The sequence below is a fragment of the Solanum dulcamara genome, chromosome 6 (assembly GCF_947179165.1).
Source record: "Solanum dulcamara chromosome 6, daSolDulc1.2, whole genome shotgun sequence".
NCBI lineage: Eukaryota > Viridiplantae > Streptophyta > Magnoliopsida > Solanales > Solanaceae > Solanum > Solanum dulcamara.
This window is the reverse complement of record NC_077242.1, coordinates 10,574,694-10,590,282: the sequence shown is the minus strand read 5'-3', so window position 1 is coordinate 10,590,282 and position 15,589 is coordinate 10,574,694. Positions and strand designations below refer to the sequence as shown.

Below are 15,589 nucleotides of genomic sequence, written 5' to 3'. Positions count from 1 at the left end.
ATACTATTTTTTAAAATAATATCAATATTATTAAATTAAAAAATTATGTAAACGATTATAGATGAAATAATAAAATATAAGTTTCATTGAATAATGGATGTAAATTTTATTATGATTAATTACTAATTGTGTGCTTATTGAAAGTCGTGAAATTAATATTCGTAAATACTATATCTATTTATAATACAAAGCTAGTTATAAATAAAGTGATGTGATAACTCTCTATTGCCTCTAGTTACATTTATCCTTTTTCTTATTTTAAAATTAATTGTGATATATAAGAATAAAAAGGGCACTCTTAAAATCTCTTGATTACACCGGTTAAATATACCTTCTCCTCCCTTCCTTATAATTCATTGCTAAGTTATTGTTATATTGTTGGAGTTCCTGATTTTAATATAATATAAATATAAATAAATAAATATAAAATATATAAGATATACTAAATTGAGTGTTTTTAGTTGGGAGTATTGTAGTAATTTAACATTTAAGATACGGGGTGTTCAAATTCCACTTAGCTTAGAAAATTCATAGTTTAGAAATGTGATGAAACCCCTCTATTTATAACCAACAAAAGGTAGTATGGACATGTGTTTATTATGTCTTATCAAAAAAAATCACAACCTTTCGAAATGGTCACAATTCATCGTAAAAGTCAAAACTCTTTGGAAAAGTCACAACTCTTCAATGTGAAAAAATATTTGTTTTTAATATAATATAATACTCTCTCTATTCCATATTAACTGAATTTCTAAGGTAATGCACACATATTAAAACAAACATTCAAATACAAAACTTGAACCATATTTTCCTCTATTAACCTTTTTGTTTAATCAACCTCATAAAGATAATTAAATGTGAAATCATAAATATAAATAGTCTTTTATTGGAGTATAACTTTAAGTAATGTAGTTTAACTCCTAGAAAATTATAAAACTTCATTAATGCAAAGTGTAAACATGGAAAGATTCAAATATTTCTCTTATTCAATTATTTTGAATAATGAAAAAAGCTCTAGAAATTCAGTTAATATGAAATAGATGGAGTATAATATAAATAAAATATAAAATATAGAAGATATATTAAATTGGATGTTTTAAGAAAAAGAAGAATAGAAAACTTAAAAAAAATTATAGTTTAAAAATGTTAGGAAATTCCTCTATTTTATAGCCATGAATAAGTATTTATTATGCCATATCAGAAAAATTATAACTCTTCAAAAAAGTCACGACTCATCGTAAAAGTCATAACCCTTCTAAAAAGTCACAATTCTCCAATGTGAAAAGGTGTTTGTATTTAATATAATATAAAATATACTAAATTGAGTGTTTTAAGTTGAGAATAGTAATTTAAAATTTAAGTGAAATAGTTTATGTTTTTAAGATAGTATATATTTCGTGACAACATAGTTGAACCGTACTTGTCTATTATTTGTGCTTCACTGTATTAGTTGCTTAGTTGGTACATATTTCTTATTTAATGTTCTGCTATAGCTTTAATTGAACTGCTTATCAAATGTCTTCATTAGCCTGATTTGAGATAGTCGAATGTCGTAACGATTTTAAGAGGGATATATTAAACAGCATTTAACTAGACACAATTTAAGGAAAAAAAATTATACAAATTTATGATTTAAATAAGTGATGATGTTAATGTGTCTATAAATCATCTTATTGAGGATAAATTAAAAAAATAAAATTAAAATTATTTTATTTAATAAAAAATGATATTTCCCTTCGTGTCATTTTATATGGTATCATTTGACTTGATACAGTGTTTAGAAAAAAAATTTAAAATCTATAGTCTAAAACAATGCTCGAATATTTTTATGTTTGTAAAATCATTTCATTAAGAATAAAAAAGAGATTTTAAAATTAAGTTATTTCTAATTTTAGTACGATGACATTTTTTTGAGATAAATTAAAAATAAAAAATGTCATATAAAATAAAACAGAGAGAGTAATTTTTTTGGTATATTAGAAAAGAATCTGTATTATATAAATTGAAATAGATGAGTACAAGTATACAATGATGACAAGGAGCAAACAGGAGCAGTATAGTACTTTGGATACATCTCATTAAATCTCCAACAACTACAAACTGAAATTTGCAGTAAATTACATGATCAATTAACATTAATGTCTCATCTTTTATTATCCTTTACCTACCTCTCAAAATATAGCTCTTGAACATAGATATACTATTGGTATCATATAAAATTAGATTTTTTTTAAAAAAAATAAGTAAGAAATAATTAAGAGAAAATTATGAAAGATTTTATTTGTTAAATTCTAAATTAGTATTTTTATAAAAAAAATTCTCTATTTGCATTTTAAAAAAAAATTGTATCTAAATTATGACTCATTTTTAACTGTTTTTAAATTAAAATATTGAAAAAATACATCAATAATACTATGACAGTATATGATATACCGTAATGGTATCATGGATAATTGAGTAATCTCATCAAAGAACTAAAACAAACTTCAATGAAAACACTGCTCAATTACTCTTTGATACCAGCAGAGTATATTATACTTTGATGGTATCAAGGAGGAAAAAATAGTCCTTTAATGAAGACACTGCTCAGTTACTCTTTGATATCGTCAGAGTATATTTATATATACTGTGATAGTATCATAGAGGGAAAAAAAAGGGTGAGAGTCTGCGTCAGCATGATATCAGCGTGCGAATTTAAAATTAAAAAAAAATGAAAGTAATAGGATATTTAAGGGTAAATATTTTACTTTTGGGGGGTATAAGTGTTCTTTTCCCTTTTTATTTTTTGGGGTAATTGACCAAAATGATTCGGTGCTGTTTGGCCCAAATAGTTTTTGGGATAAACTTAAAAAAAACTTGAGAACTAATGTTTGGCCATGTAATTTGTCATTACTTGATAAAAATATTTGGCAAACATCCCGATTTCCTAAGTTCTAGAAAAAAAATAGAACTTGGGCCAAGTTCTAATATTTTTCTACCAACTTACTCCATTAACGTGGCCAACCAACACCATTAAATAACATCTCTATCTACTTTCTCCAGAAAAGAATAGTTTGAGTGACAAGATTGAGAAAAAAAGAACAATTTATTTTTAATACGATTAATGTATTGTTCTTGCACATATTGTTATTTTTGTTGTTGCTGATCGTTATCAATTATGTTATAATTTTTTTTAACGAAACATGTTCATTATAAAATTATAATACAAACTTATGAATATTTTTAATAATTTTTAAAACTTACAGGTACAAAATAATATTTTTGAAACAGTCAAATATTTTTTTAAAAATTTATGGCCAAACGCATGATGAAATTTTACCAAAACTTCACTCAAAAATAACTTACCAAGAATATTTGAGAATTTAAGGCGAAACGCCCGAAAAATGTATGCAAGCTTACAGTATAAAAAAACTTGTTTGGGAAAATATTTGTGTAGAATGATCCTCTAATATATAATTAGAAGGGAAATGATTTTCAACTTTTGTGAAGAGAAATGAAGAGAATCAAATTTGGTGGACCAAAAGCAAAAAAGTGTCATGTCCTAAATTGTAGAGTAGTGTCCGGTTTAAGGTTATGATGGTGTTAATTTTTTTTGTACAAAACAGTTTGATTTTTCAGCTGAATGATATCTCAACTTTGATTCTGGTGGGGTATGCAGCTTTCTGCCTTCAAGATAATATATATCTCAATTTGAATATGTAATCTTTTCTATACTTGAAAAATCATATATTGTCTCTTCATTCTAATTTATTTATTTGATTTTGATTTAATACGTAATTTAAAAAAAATAAAAAAGACTTTTGAATTTTATGGTCATTAACTAAAGATATGTAAATATACCAAAATGCTCTTTAATTTTGTGATTTCAAACATGTCAGGTGGAAAGTTAGAATTAATTAAAGAGTTGCAAAAAAAAGACATTCTTTTTAAACGTATAATGACCCTAAAGGTCATTTTTGAAATTTTTCATAAAAAAACTATTTTACCTCTCCCGATAGTTTCCACGAGTCATATTTAATTGATATCTGATGTCGGTTCCGTAGTTTTTTAAAAAGTTGAGATTTTTAGTAAACTTTGAGTTTTAGAGATTTAGTTACACTCAAAAGTGGTATTTGAGGTCATTCGGAGTTTCGAGTCTCGAAATGAAATTCTATAGATTTCATCAGTTTCGGAACGTTGAAATTGGTCTAGGAGAGTTGAAGGAATCGCATTTGGGGTGGGGTCATATCGTGGATTTGAGGGGTTGAGTCGGAAATAGTTGAGTTTTTGGCCATAGGTTTCACTTTGGTCAACATTTGAGGATCGGATGCTCGGAATTGAATTCTGACGACTCCGTTGGTTTGGAGGGTGATTTTAGGCCTAGGGAGAGTTCCTGTGTATTTTTCGAAAGCCTCGAGGGCGTTTTGGTCTTTTGAAGCATAATATTGGATTAGTTGCGATTTTTTGATTTTTGGGTCAAGGAGACCTTGAAATCGAATTCTAATGGTTCCGTTGAGTACGTAATGTCAATTTTAGTAGGGATACATATATGGTTTGTCTATACGGGATTCCGAACGAATCCCGAAAGTCAATTCGGAGACTTTGAGACTTAGTGAAAGTTGCTGATTTTGTTGCCTTATCTTTGCTTAAGCGAAGGGGGTGTCGCAAAAGCGACATTTGCTTAAGTGAACACCCTGTCGCAAAAGCGAAGGTCTGAGTTTTGTGAAGGGTCGCAAAAGCGACCGAAGTAGTCGCTTTAGCGAAGGGGCGGGGGTCGCAAAAGCAACCCAAATCCCGCAAAAGCGATGGTCCCTTAAGCGAACCCCTGTCGCTTAAGCGACATCTGAGAGAGGTTTTGGTCGGGGTTTAAACTATTTTCTCTATTTTTGAACTTTGGAGCTTGGTCAGCGATTTAAAGAAGGAGTTTTTGTGGGATTTCATTGGGTAAGTTATTTTGACCATACTTCATCATTTTCCATTGATTAATTGATGATTCTAACAGTATTTTGGAATTTGTATGGGTGAAAATGACCCTTTTTCAAGAAGTTGAGAAAAATCTTAAATCATTGATTGTTACTTGATTAGGACTAGGTTTTTGATATTGAGTTCCTAAGACTAAGAGGAACAATTTCATCCAAAAATTTTCGAATTTAAACCCCTATTTTGTGAAGTCGAGTTTTAAGCCTTTGACCCCTTTTTCGCCGAATTTTACATTCTTAGTAGCGTTGGAGTTAGTTTATGATTGTGAATCAATATTTGTATAGATTATGGAGATTCAGAGTATAATCAGAAGGGCAAGACACACGTGGATTGATTGATCGCATCTTGGCTAAGGCAAGTGGACTCTTAAAACTCCGTGAATCTCTTAGAATTCCTGAATATCCCGTTGTATATGTGTTGGGGCGTAATGGGGATGAGGTTGGGTTTAATTGTGATATGAACTAATCTAAAATGAAACGATGGGGTTAATAAAATACTATGTATGAGATTGTTGAGTATTGAAACTTGCATGCCGTAATCTAGATATCTATGTGTACTTGATGAAATACTTGATAGTCTAATTGTGATTACGTTTTGTCTGAATTGATTATTCCTCATTACTTGTGTGAACATGCTGTTGCATTGGTTCTGAAACACTGTGATGAGAGGTATATGATTGTGAGACCGAGGTCATTTTCGGCGAGATTATAAGATCGGGGTCATTTTCGATCAGAGATTATGAGAGCGAGGTCATTTTCGATCAAAGATTATGAGATCGAGGTCATTTTCTGTCAGATATTATGAGACCGAGGTCATTTCTAGTCAGAGATTATGTGGCCGAGGTCATTTCTGGTCGGAGCTTATTGTACCGAGGTCTTTGCCGGCAATTGCACACATGCATGATCATTGAGTGTGCATATACATATTCTGCATATCTGTGTTGACAATTTGATGCCTATTTGTGACATTTTGAGTATTTGTACGATATATCTGTGATATTGAGCTGTGATCTGAACCTTATTGAACTGTATAGTATGAACTGTTAGATCCGGCTGATTTCTGTGCAAGTTGTAGTCTGAAGGTTCGGTTGGGTTGGAAACAGAGTTCGTGTATTCTTTTAGATTTACTTAGTTTTTCTAGTTAGCTTGTTGGGTACCGCGTTGTTTGGTACTCACCTTTGCTTCTATACTTGTGTAGGTTTCGGGCCTAGACTTTGATCACCGTCTCTTTTCTTGATCATTTGAGGCTTCTGGGAGTTGAGAGAGGTAGCCATTTATATCCAGCGAACTCTCGTACTTTCTGTATTTTTATGCTTTACTCTATTTGAGAGTTGAAGACATATTGAGATTTGTACTTTCATTTCAGTTTTACTTTCTTTAGCGGCTTGTACGTGTGACAACCAATCTTTGGAGGGTATTAAGTGAAAGTCTTCCACTTTTGACTATTATTTATGTATTTAGATTGTTTTCGCTTTATTTTTATCAAAATGTTGTGTTTTAGGCTGACTTGTCCGATAAAAAAGAACAGGTGCCATCACACTCGGAATCGAATCGTGACAAAACGAACTACAAAAAAGTGAGAAAAATAAATTAATACAGAGGAGTGAGGACTAAAATTGGGTATTAAAGTTAGTAGCTTATATCAATAGTATAATGTTGGAGATGAGACTGACTGGTACTTTCATGAGTTTTATTTGTAAAAGCTTAGAAGAAAGTATTTTTATATTTTTGTTTTTCCCATATTATACTCATGCATGCACCCCACGACTGATTTTCATAAGTTTAAAAAATAAATAAAAACCACTAATTAAGATAATTATAATGGAAATAACTTAGCATACCCAAGAATTACCTTTCATTTTCTACTAATATAATATTTCAGTAACTGAAAGTGTAGTCATCTAATACTTGATTACACAAGTTGAAAGACATTTTAAAATTTATTATGTGCAAACAACTTCTTATCTAATTCTACGCACAGAAACCAAGAAGTTAGATTAATGATTTTCCATTTTCTCAAAGATGAAAAAGCATATAAGATACCTTAATGAATACTTACTAATATAGATTATCATTATAACTTTATAACTTCCCCACCATTTTTGTATTCTTTTACTATATCCTTTGCCTTCTTTGTTTCCCACAAAAAAAGTTTTTGTCCTTCCAATACCTATCTGCTAAATAATTAATTTTCCACTTACTAGTGTACTTGATGAGATTTATTGATTCTAATCCCCTAATTAGAGTTGATTTTGCTTAATTCATCTAAAATGTGTAGAAAGATTATATATAATGAATGGGTTTGAGGCTTTGAGCCTTCAAAATACTGATCGATGGGTTATGTGCAAGACATATGACTTTTTTTCATCAAAACAATCAACAGTAATTAAGAAGTCATGAGCCATTTAGCTACAGGAATTATTCAAAAAAAATTAAGATAATTTTTTATATTTTTTTAAAGTTTAATATATTTTGATATTTCTTAATGAAAATTTTAGCTCGATTGATCCTAAAGGGTCTTTCAGAAACAACCTCTTTAGCTCCATAATGTAGTAGTAAGGTTTGCGTACATTCTATCCTCCTCAAATCCACTTGTGGGATTTCACTGAATATGCTATTGTTATTGTTGTTATTTGAGTTATTCATGTAATACATGTGTATTCAATTCTTACTGCTTTTTTTTGGCTAAAGTTTCTTACTATTTTCATTCCTCTCTGTTTTCCCATTTACAATGTAATAGGAAAAAATAAATGATGCAAATTACTCTTTATTTTTCGTTTCAAAATGACAATATAATACATTTCATATTTTTGGTCAATACTGATTCTTTTGGATCTTGGAAAACAAAAAATCAAATATTACTTACTATATCTTTTATCTTATGTTATATGACGATATCTTAATGAAAATAAAATTCTAAATCACATTCAACATGTATTGGTATCATAAAAGGTAAATCGAACGGTTGAAATTAATATTTATGTCAACATTTTTGAAACCAAAATCCATGTCACATGAAGTAAACCTACGTACTTAAATTTGCATTAAGTAATCAATAATGTACTACCTTAATAAGAGAGTCCTAATAACTTAGGAAATTGCATGAATAGTTTTCTCTAACAGAATTTCACATTTAAAATTCAAAAATTAAAGACACACAGAAGAAGATGAAACATGAAATTTACCATTCCATTTTTTCAGTTTTGACTCTTGTGGGACCCAACAACAACAATGGCATTTCTGTAATACATCTAATAATCAGGCCCTTTTTTGTTGAGCAACTTTCAAAAAAAAATAGACTAAAAAAGCTCTTCTTTTTTTTCCCCCCTCAGGTTTCAGGTTAGTAAAAATATACCAACACGTTTGGCCATGGATTATTTTTTTTAAAAAAATTGAACTTTGAAGATTTAAATATATTTTCAGACAAATCCAATCCAATTTTGAAATGTTATTTTACACTTTAAAAATTAAAAACTATTTTTGCACAATTTTCATGGTCAAATGTTCCCTAATAATCTGAGTATATTTTTTAAATAATTTAGTGAGGAACATTTATTCCTTTGTAAATTCTTTAAATTCTTCTTAGTCATTTTTTAATGTATTTTTCTCTTTTCAACTTGTGGGGTTGGGGGGTTACAGTGTTAGTGCTATTGCTGCTGGCTTGTGCTTTACTTTGTTCTTAGTTCTCTGCTTTCTTTCTCTCCTTCACAAATATTCTCTCTTTTTTATTTTATTTTCTTTTTTAGGAGTTTTGAGTGTGTGTTAATATTCTTTCTTCTTTATGTTATATTCTTTGTTTTGATTCTGTGAGGGGGAAAGAAGAGACTCAAATGACAATGGCTGACATTTCCCATCCTCCAATGGAACAACTTCAAGACCTTGAGTACTGCATAGACTCCAATCCTCCATGGGGTATATTTTCTCTCTCTTTTTACTTCATGTTTGCTCAAAACTTGCAGTTTGTGTCTTCATTGATTTTGAGTTTTGTTTGGAATGTGAAAATCAATGCTGGGGACATTCTTGTTTTTGTTTATTTCCATCTTCTCTCTCCTTAGTGGGCTCAGGGGGTCATTTAGAATTGATGAGAGAAAGTTTAACATTTTGAAAGTTGGCAACTTTTGAAACATTTCTTTGGGGTTCTGTGTTTTGTGTGTCATTAAAGGTGATACTTTTATCTGTCTTTACTAATTGTTTGATGGTTCAAAATGATATATATATATATTTTTTGTTGTAAAGATTGTAACTTTGACATTTAAGTCCTGTTTATGAATGCTATCTTGCTTAATCTTGGGCTTTTGATAATTTTTTTTTTTGTATTAAAGATTGTAACTTTGACTTTTACTGCTATCTTGCTCAATCTTGAGCTTTTGGGGTTGACAGAAGGAGTTCACTTTCCTAGCATTTCATAACCATGCCACAGTAAGGCTTCTTTTTTTCTTTAATTAATACCCATTTCAGGTAATTTCCAAATGAACAAAAGATTTTTTTTTTTTTTTTGCTTGGTATTGCAGTGTAAGGCTTGTTATAATGCAGTCCAATTCAAGAATGTTTTAACAAGTATTTGGAGATCTAATGCCTGATGAAACCTTTGCTCAGTTAATCTCTTAACAATTTGTTTCTGGAAGACTGCTGACACATTAGAGCTATTTAACATTGTGACTTTTCTGATTACTCAATTATTGTGTGTTTTACTCGGGGAAACTATTAGTTAGAGAAGTTCAAAATCTTTTATAGGTTGGGGGATCTGTTCTTTTCGTTTCTTTTTGAACAGTCCCACCCCCAAATTGCTTGGATTGAGGCATAGTAGTAGTAGTATTAGTTGTTACATATTATTGTTTCTAACTGTCCTGTCGAGCTAATCATTAGACTACATCAGTGTGAAGCGTCATCACTATCACTTTTGTGTATTTACTAAGGCAACTTTGTCTTATCTGCAGCTGAAACCATCTTGTTAGCCTTTCAAAATTACATATTAGTGCTTGGCACAAGTGTGATGATCCCCTCAGCGCTTGTACCCTTAATGGGTGGATCAGATGTAAGCTGATTCTCTAGTTATCTTATCATATGTATCACAGTCCATGTGCAATAAGGAAAGCACTGATATCTTCGTATTAGCATAAAACAGTGAAATCTCAAGCTCATTTACTCATCAAAAAGATCTGTCATTTCTCTATCCAGGGGGACAAGGCAAAGGTTATACAAACGCTACTCTTTGTGGCTGGAATAAATACTCTTCTCCAAGCACTGTTTGGAACTCGGTTACCCGCTGTTGTTGGAGGTTCCTTTGCATATGTCATTCCAATAGTCTATATAATTAGCGACTCACATCTTCAACGAATTAGCGAGCCACATGTAGTAAGTGTTCCAAACTCAGTCATTTCTCAATCAGATTTGTTCCAATGATCAACAAACTCGTTCGAGCTAAAATATTTGTAGTCTGTAAAATGCTACTATAACATGTTGGTCCTTTTTGTTTTTGGGACTGATATCTACTGGCAAATTCAGCAAGTGAGCTTGTATATGTTTCTTCTTCCTGTACATTGCACACAAATTATACTTTATTTTTATATTTTTTCAAGTGATTGATCTGAAAACAATCCTTATGGCATCATTAATTAAATTATGTACAGCCTAGGGTGTGTTTGTTTTATAAACGTGATCAATTAAGATATATTGATCTTTACTTTAGTTCTTTTTCGATCAATTGGGATATATTTAGATGTTTAAGGATTTAACTGTATTGCAGAGATTTGTACATACAATGCGAGCTATTCAAGGAGCTTTAATTGTTGCAGCTAGCATTCAAATTATTTTGGGATACAGCCAAGTTTGGGGGCTTTTCTCACGGTATGGTACTAATATTTTATTGCTCAGTAAGGCAGAATAAGTACATGGCCATATTCTTGACTGGCTTGCTGTTTGTATACAGATTCTTCAGTCCCCTTGGGATGGCACCTGTTGTGGGATTAGTTGGTTTCGGCCTATTTCAGCGAGGTTTTCCTGCAGTAAGTATTTGTTGCCACTATTATGCTAAGAAGCAACTTGTCTTGAATTTTATGATTTGCTTATATCTTGTCTAAATTTGTTAAATCTTTCTCACCATTGTTGGAACTTGGTTTGATGCTTTTTGAACTTCTATAAGGCTTCTGTTTATTTTTCCTGTACTGGAGCAAAATATCCTGAATTCAATATGGCAATGGGTTTTTCAACTTTTTATAGGTTATTTACTGCTGTTATTTTCTTATTATGCCATGCTAACGTCTGTCTATCCAAAAGATTTAATAAGCTGATTTGTCTGGTTTAAGATTTGCTTCGAGTCTACTTGACCTCTATACAATTTGTATACAAATTATTTCTAGAAAAATTAATCTGCTGTCGTGAAGTCTCAAGTATAATTTTTATTTTCCTTCTCCGGATTTAGATTGTTGGATTTATATGACCCTCGAATTATTATCTCTAGTTCCTCATAAAACAAGCAGTGAGCTGAATCATCTTTTCCCTCTTTTATTGATTTGTTTTCTCATATTTGCAGCTAGGGAATTGCACTGAAATTGGGCTTCCAATGCTATTGTTGGTCATTGGCTTTTCACAAGTAAGTGGTGCTTTAAAATGTTGGAACATTTCTCACTCGTACTCTCAAGTTCACTCAAGTAACACTTGTGTTTTTGCAGTATCTAAAGAATGTTAAACCAATGAGGGATTTCCCAATTTTCGAGCGATTCCCTGTTTTGATTTGTGTTTCCATTATCTGGATATATTCCATTATTCTGACGGCTAGTGGGGCGTACCATGACAAACATGCTTTAACTCAACATAATTGCCGCACTGATAGAGCAAATCTCATTTCTACTGCTCCATGGTGTGTTTAGTGCTTGTTGTTCTTTTAAAATACAATATTGATGTACCCCAATGGTTCTAAACTTCCGTTTGCAATATAATTTCAGGTTCAAGTTCCCATATCCCCTGCAGTGGGGTCCTCCTACTTTTGCAGCAGGGCATTCTTTTGCCATGATGTCTGCAGTTCTTGTTTCAATGGTTGAGGTACTTAACCACCTTGCTTCTTTTCTTCATTCATTTAGCAAATTGAACAGAAATGATTCAGTTGACGAGGATATTTTACAAACTGTTATTGGATTGAGGCATAACTGATCAACCATCAGTATTTAGTTAAAGTTGTCTTTCTGTGCTTCGTGTTTTTCTTTGAAGCTTTCCTTAGATTGGATGTTCTGAACTCCTTTTGTATTTTCTAATCTTTTCAATGCAAATTGTAATGAATGCCTCTAAAGTTGAAATGTGTGAGATCATTGCAATACAATTGCTTTTGTCTTGGTAATTATTTGCACTTGACGAAGATACATTTTTACTGCCATTGGGAAAACAGTATTTTCTGACTCTAACCATGTGCAGTCAACCGGAGCTTATATGGCGGCATCTCGTCTGGCAATTGCTACTCCACCTCCTGCCTATGTACTAAGCCGTGGCATTGGATGGCAGGTAGCTTCTCTTAATTCCTACTTCTTAATTCTTGTGTGCTTCGGCCTTGCTCTTTCTAATTGAGGAGAATTAGACAAGTTTTCTAGGAAGTTTCTAATTGATACTAATATTTTGTCTCCAATAATTTCGTAACTGTAAAAGCAGATTCTCTTTTAAGTTCCTCTTATACCGTTACTAGGGGTTTAATTGACCAAGTTCATTTCTAAAAAAAATATTATTGTTCTAATTATCATTTTGCAGGGAATAGGCATTTTGCTTGATGGACTTTTTGGAACATGCACTGGTTCCACTGTTTCTGTGTAAGAATTCAGGCATCACAATATAGTCCTCTCTGTAGTTTGGGATGATTTGTAGGTAAGAAGTAACCATGGCAATTCATTTCAGAGAAAACGTCGGACTTCTTGGATTGACTCGAGTTGGAAGTCGAAGAGTTGTTCAAATTTCTGCTGGTTTCATGATATTCTTTTCTATGCTAGGTTAGCACATTCACACTCTATCAAGTTATATTTTTTCCGAATATTTTTTATTTATTCCCTTGCTATTTTTCTAGTATTTGATGTTCAATTTCAGAAATATGGAATCAGCAACCAGTTTCTGAGATGTTTTAGACTGCACTTAAAAAAAAAAACTGTTTGCTGTATGCAGGGAAGTTTGGGGCTGTTTTTGCATCGATACCTTTCCCGATATACGCTGCACTATATTGTGTTCTGTTTGGACTTGTAGGTATGCTATTATTTTCAGATAACATAACTTATTTGTGATTTTCTTCGGATAGTAAGGCTGGTTTCTCTTCTGCAGGCTCCGTCGGCTTGTCATTTCTTCAATTCACAAATTTGAATTGTATGAGGAATCTCATAATAACAGGACTATCACTTTTCCTTGGGATATCAATTCCACAATTTTTCAACGAATATTGGTATCCAGCTCGTCACGGTCTTGTTCAAACCAACGCTGGATGGGTGAGTACTATTTAAACCACTCGTATCTTCAATTATATAGGTAAGGTCTGCGTCAAATCTACCTTCCGCAGACCCCACTTGTTGGGATTGCACTGGGTATATTATTGTAAAACTTGTCTGAAATGTTGGCATTTTTCTTTGCAGTTCAATGCATTTGTCAACACCATATTCACGTCGCCTCCAATGGTGGGGCTAATAGTTGCTGTGTTTCTCGATAACACACTGGATGTGGAGAAAGCAAAGAAAGACCGGGGCATGCCTTGGTGGGTGAAGTTCAGAACTTTCAGAGGTGACAACAGAAATGAAGAGTTCTACACGTTGCCATTCAACCTCAACCGGTTCTTTCCTCCTACGTAGCAAGGGTGAAAAGCCTACTTATCTTTTGCAATTAAGTTAACATGATAGATAAAAGTCTCAGAATGGGTCTTCCGGCATCATTTTATTTACAGACTCATGATCACAAGCTAATTTTTGTAACCTGAATTTCTTCGATTTTTTGTGGGCATTCGCTAGCAAGGTTAGAAAGGAAGCTTTGGTGCAACAGTAAAGTTGTCTCTGTTTGACCTATTGATCTCACATTCAATAGTCTGATGTTCAATAGGTCAGTGTGAATGTGGGATACTTTGTGCACCACCTTTTTTATTGGCTAGCTAGCAAGGTCTCAAGTAGGAATCTATAGAGCTTACTGATCAATGTTGTGTAACTATTTTGCACTTTGATGAATAAAGAAAAAAAAAGTTCTCGTTCTCTTTGCTTTTGAGTATGTTATGTTGAGGGATCTATTGCAACAATGATTATTATATGTAATTAATGAGAGACTTTCTTCGAAATGAAGGGTAATTTAGAGCTTATTTGGACGAGCCTCGAATCTTGCTTGATTGGAGAAAGACTTTTGGAACTTGAAAGGTTGAACATGACTTTTGCCCCTATTTTGTGCCATTTTTTGTCAATTTCAATAAACAAAAGTTACATATATGAAGGAGATATTAACCTCGGTTGTTAAACTCTTAATAATATCAACTTGATCACATATAGAGCTATATACTTTATTTATTAAACTCAACCAACTATTGATGCAAAGAATACCAAATTAAAGTTTTCACATTTTGTGTTCATAGAAGGTTCAGTGGCCGGTGCTGTGATAAAATGAAAATGTGCGTACGTCACAAGTGTGACGCTTGACATTCTGTATAAGCTTACATTATAAAATGAAATTGACATATCAATAACACGGATCTTATCACGTTACCTACATTATTGTTAGTTAACTTACGTTAACAGAGTTCAGAAATGAGACGACTCTTTTTTGAACTATATTATAAACATATTTTTCCCTTCATATTAATTATGAGTTTTTCTCTATTGCTCTCATATATCATCATAATATCGTTCATGCTAGATTTTGAAAAAGACTTTTTATGGCGTTTTCATGTTCTGTATGCTGGATAACTATATATAATTTCTAGTTATAAACTTAGTATTTGTATATTACTAGGAAATATGAAATTAGTTATGAAATTTGTGGGTAATCTCTAGCTAATCCATCGCTAAATAGTTTCTAGTTAATTGAATTTTCTTATAATCCGTACCTCAAAACATAGAATTTTTATTGTTTAGCTATAAAATTATGTCCGTCACTAATTTCTTATTTCTAGTAGCGTATTTTGTTCCTTTTTTGATTACTAATCTTGAAAAAAGTTATATCAGGATTAGTAATTAATACCTAATTACTCCTGTCAAAGAGTGGAAGAATAATAATATCATGATTGGTTATTTCGGGATAAAACCATAAAAATGATGAAATATCTTTAAGGTCTATCAATTCTTTTCCTAATAAATAAGGTGGATGATATTTTTAGAAAACAAACAACTTTTTCTTATAAATTATATAATGCATATTATTTTTAACACAATAAATAAATAATCAATAAAAATAATAGTAAATAAATAATCTCAACATAACTTGTAATTTATCGGTATATATACGTTACTAAAATTTATGTGCGTATTCTTACAAGTAATTATATTAACTACTTGTCTTGTAACTTCTTCCTTAATCACATCACAGATTTGACACAAACCTATAAGTTGACTGACCTTCTCCGCAACTACTCACACGTTTGTGAAGTAATTATTACAGTCATAAGAATTTGCTTTATTTGTTTTTGATTATGCATT

The 15,589-nt window shown here is 31.5% G+C and overlaps 1 protein-coding gene across 2 annotated transcripts; it reads left to right on the top strand.

The window, feature by feature from the left end:
• Positions 1-8,631: 8,631 nt before the first annotated feature.
• Positions 8,632-14,160, top strand: LOC129893277 (nucleobase-ascorbate transporter 1). Of its 2 annotated transcripts, XM_055968784.1 has the most exons (14): positions 8,633-8,870; positions 9,896-9,993; positions 10,137-10,313; positions 10,705-10,805; positions 10,888-10,963; positions 11,491-11,550; positions 11,630-11,817; positions 11,903-11,999; positions 12,366-12,452; positions 12,693-12,751; positions 12,837-12,928; positions 13,098-13,175; positions 13,251-13,411; positions 13,556-14,160. In XM_055968784.1, the coding sequence occupies exons 1-14, from the start codon at positions 8,789-8,791 to the stop codon at positions 13,766-13,768; spliced, it is 1,569 nt and encodes a 522-aa protein (XP_055824759.1). In that variant the 5' UTR covers positions 8,633-8,788; the 3' UTR covers positions 13,769-14,160. The 2 variants fall into 2 exon arrangements, with proteins under 2 accessions (XP_055824760.1, XP_055824759.1); XM_055968785.1 differs by lacking the exon at positions 13,556-14,160 and having other exon boundaries at positions 8,632-8,870; positions 13,098-13,171; positions 13,251-13,376.
• Positions 14,161-15,589: the final 1,429 nt, after the last annotated feature.